At 36.6% G+C, this 3,738-nt stretch overlaps 1 protein-coding gene across 1 annotated transcript; it reads right to left on the bottom strand.

The window, feature by feature from the left end:
* Window positions 1–210: 210 nt before the first annotated feature.
* Window positions 211–2,577, bottom strand: LOC110887806. The gene is made up of 3 exons (XM_022135375.1): window positions 2,466–2,577; window positions 658–832; window positions 211–547 (listed from the first exon to the last, which is right to left on the bottom strand). Exons 1-3 carry the CDS (start codon window positions 2,575–2,577, stop codon window positions 211–213), a joined length of 624 nt encoding a protein of 207 aa, XP_021991067.1.
* Window positions 2,578–3,738: the final 1,161 nt, after the last annotated feature.

Raw genomic sequence — 3,738 nt, 5'->3', positions numbered from 1 at the left:
TCCGACATCTCTTCAAACAAACAATTGAATCATTTTAGCAAGCTTCATATGAGTGACACCCTTTTCATAAGAGTGACACCCTTTACAATCAATCACATCCGTATATAAATCCCAAACTCTTTGTGGTTCGATCCCTTACTACCAATAATGCATTGTTAAGTGTAATTAGGGTATATAAATATTATCTTTTACCGGAGCGCGACACTCCGATCAACTATCACTTAAATTCTCATCGCCAATCCGATTACGCATGTCGGTCTTCACGTTATTCATTACCGAAAAACATCTTTCAATGGTTGCGGTTGCAACGGGTAATACGAGAAAAAGCTTTAATAAACGATACACCAATGTAAATGATAGGTGAATATTTGTTGAAACCATTAACCTTGCAAGACTTGACAAACCATCTAAGTTGGCGAATTGTTTATCTTTTTTCACAAAATCTATGTACTTTCCGAGTTGAATCGGAAGCCTTCGTTTTTCGGATTCATCGAAATCACATGGATACTTCTCGGCAAGTTTGAGTATATTTGGAATGTCAAACGCACTAAAATTATCACACGAACTCAAACAACTGATACAAACAAGTAGTTCTGATGTTACCACGTCAAACAACATAGGCAAAACACACGATCCGATTATGAACTATACTCTAACCATCCCTTGTACTGCATTTTGTCATAGCATCCTTCCTTAAATTTTCTTAACTCATTACCTTGAAACGTTGATTGTGGGAACTCAATACCTCTTGGTTGACATAGTTCTCTTAATAGGTATGCCCTTCTGATTTGATTCACGTTATATGATACCATGGCCTTGCGATCATGAGGATCTAAAGGAAGAGTATTCACTTTAATGAATTCGAAAGATGATTAAACCCCTTTCCTCTTGAGAAATCGCTCCATAACGTCCCTACTCATGGTTCTATCACAAACAAATTACTCAATAAGTTCATCGCTCTATAACATAATTTTCAATTTTAATTTTCAACTATTCAAGCCCTAGAAATCGTGTATTGTAAGTTGTATTCACTCTAAAAATCATCTAAACAACCATAAAAACATCAAACCACAAAAATTTCAAACCTACTTAACATCTTTATAACCCCTTTTATCCTAAAATAACAACTAAAATCATCAAAATAACAAAGCAAAACGAGCGTACCTTTAAAGGATTTGGATTCCGGTCGGTTTTGGTGGTCGTCGCTGGCAGATCACGGTGGTTATTGGCCGTTGTTTCTTGTGAGAGAGGGGGGGGGGGAGAAGGAATGGGAAGGGATAGTGGGCTTGGTTTATTTTAATATAGTTCAAATTTAATTTGGCTAAGTTTTTTAATGAAGTAGTGGGTAAAGGGTATTGGGTTAAGTTATAAATTAGTTCTATTTTTTATAAAAATATTTGTTTACAATTTTTTTAAATTGACAATATGATATTTTTCTAAGTGGAGCGGATGAAAATTTCCAAGGGATGCGAGTGAAAAAGTCCAAGAAGTGTGGGTGAAAATTTTCAAAGGTGCGGTCGAGATTTTACGCGAAGAATAACACTAATATTTTTTAAGGGGTGCGTCTGTCCACTCACCCAAAACGAAGGGTGAGTTCACCCCTGTCGATACCAACCGAATTCTCAGTGCATAACGCAGGGAGATCCAACTAGTTTTCTACAATACGTGTTAGGTCAACATTCTTCATCTTTTTAGAAACTTTTATAAATAAAGTTTTTTGGTTGAAAATTCTTGAATAAACCCTTGACTAAAAAGTTTTGTCAAAGTATACAATGTGGATAAATGTTGTTTAAGACTGAGCGATCTAGACACATGATGTGTTCAATGTTAATCGGTAGGCTAGGGACCAATGTCTCATTCTCGCTAGTTTTATTATAGAATAAAAGTTTTGTCTACCATGTGGTGTAAAACATGTAGATAAATAATTAATACATAAAAAGTTATTTCTTTATATTTTTTTGGCACAATTTCATTGACCGTATAATAAACAAAAACTACATATAAATATTTCATCTTAAAATCTAAAAGAATATATGTTGGGGTAGAATCAAATCTAAGGTAGTGTTTGGTATATAGGAAAGACAGAATGGAATGAATGGTTATGAGAGAATAAATAAAAGGTTGTTTGGTTGGTCAATAGAATGAAATTACCCATTCCAAAAGACATTTCATTTCCTCAAAATCATTCCATTCACTCCAATGTTTTTTTTTTCATTCAATCCCCTCTTGCATCATTCATCAACAATACCACAACCCACCACTTCGCCACAACCACCCATCACCGACGCCATCGCCGCCACCCGCAACCCGCCACCCCGACAGCCACCTCCGCCGCCGCCACCCACCCGCCACCGTTACCACCCACCGCCGCGACCAACCGCTAACGCCACTCACCGCCGCCACCCACCACCATCGTCGATGCCACCACCAACCCCCCCCCCCCCCCCCCCGCGGCCGCCACCCACCGCCACCTCCGCCGCCACCTCCGCCGCAACCCACCACCAACGGTCGCCGCCACCGCCACTCGTCGTCGTCGTCGCCGCAGCATCGCGACTCGCCGCCACCACCACCACCCATCGCCGTCGCCGCCACCCACCACCGCCACCTATAACCACCCACAATCGCTACCACCCACCACCACCACCAGCACTCACCGCTAATTTTATTCCTTGGTTTTTCTTGTCACCAAACAATACACAATAATAATTCATTCCATTCACACATGGTAATCAAACAAAACATGGAATGGTAATGATCCATTACATTCCATGGTCCATTCCATTACTTCGTCCATTCCATTCCTTCGTCTATTCCATTACCTCAAATCAAACAGACCCTAAAAGAATATATGTTTGGGTGGAACGAAATAAAAAGTTAATTTTGTATAATTAGAATAAGAACCAATCTTAACCTTTCATTTGAAAAAAGGAGTGCAAGAGCATTTTTGAAAAAAAATCTATCTGTTGATTTCCTCTTTTCACCATTCTCATTTTTAAACGTCCATAACTTTTTATACGACGTTATTATTATTATTATTATTATTATTATTATTATTATTATTATTATTATTATTATTATTTTAAATTGTACCCTAAAATCGAGTATCTTTTTATCTGTTGTTGTACACCGTTCACTACTCCATGATCTCCACTCACTTTATCTTATTATTACGAGTTGTCACATTTACTTACATAAATTTACAAATATTAATTTATTTATTTATTTTTGAACTGCTATTTTTTCTCTTTTAAATATTTACATCTTTTAAAGATTTGAAACTTAGTCTCCTCACAAGAAATAATTACTCATGACCAATAGACTATAAACTAAGTGGCGTTAATTTATTTATCATGTTGGAAGTTATTAAATATTTTATGTATACAAAAGTCCACAAATCATAGTATTGATTTTAAAAAGTTTTTTATATTGTTGGGTTTGTGTTGTATTTTTATTATTTTATATTTTTAGGGTAACTTTTGTATCGATACAAGAACTCCTGTTTATAACGAAGATGAATAAATTATAAATAAGTTATGATTCTCCATTTCCAAACATAAAGATACAAATTTCTATTTCTTCCTTTACCTCCAATCACCTAAACGCGCTTTAAACCCCTTTGTATGGATCAAGATTTCCCCCATTGAATCTAATTGACAGTAGGAGATGGGTTTATGTGGTGGATCACCATACGCATATAAACTTGTATCGGAGAGTGTAGAAACAAAATGATAACCAGCC

This window comes from Helianthus annuus, chromosome 11, assembly GCF_002127325.2.
Source record: "Helianthus annuus cultivar XRQ/B chromosome 11, HanXRQr2.0-SUNRISE, whole genome shotgun sequence".
Lineage (NCBI taxonomy): Eukaryota > Viridiplantae > Streptophyta > Magnoliopsida > Asterales > Asteraceae > Helianthus > Helianthus annuus.
The sequence above is the reverse complement of the archived record's forward strand: the minus strand, read 5'-3'. Positions and strand labels throughout refer to the sequence as shown.

Excerpts from the sequence above, each read along its gene's own strand:
- LOC110887806 (XM_022135375.1), bottom strand. The coding sequence starts at position 2,577 with ATGGGTGGTGGTGGTGGCGGCGAGTCGCGATGCTGCGGCGACGACGAC. Across the intron at positions 833-2,465 it reads AGGTGGCGGCGGAGGTGGCG|ATCCTCATGATCGCAAGGCC; the intron begins GTGGGTGGCGGC and ends CTCTTCCTTTAG. Across the intron at positions 548-657 it reads AAAATGCAGTACAAGGGATG|TGCGTTTGACATTCCAAATA; the intron begins GTTAGAGTATAG and ends TGATAATTTTAG.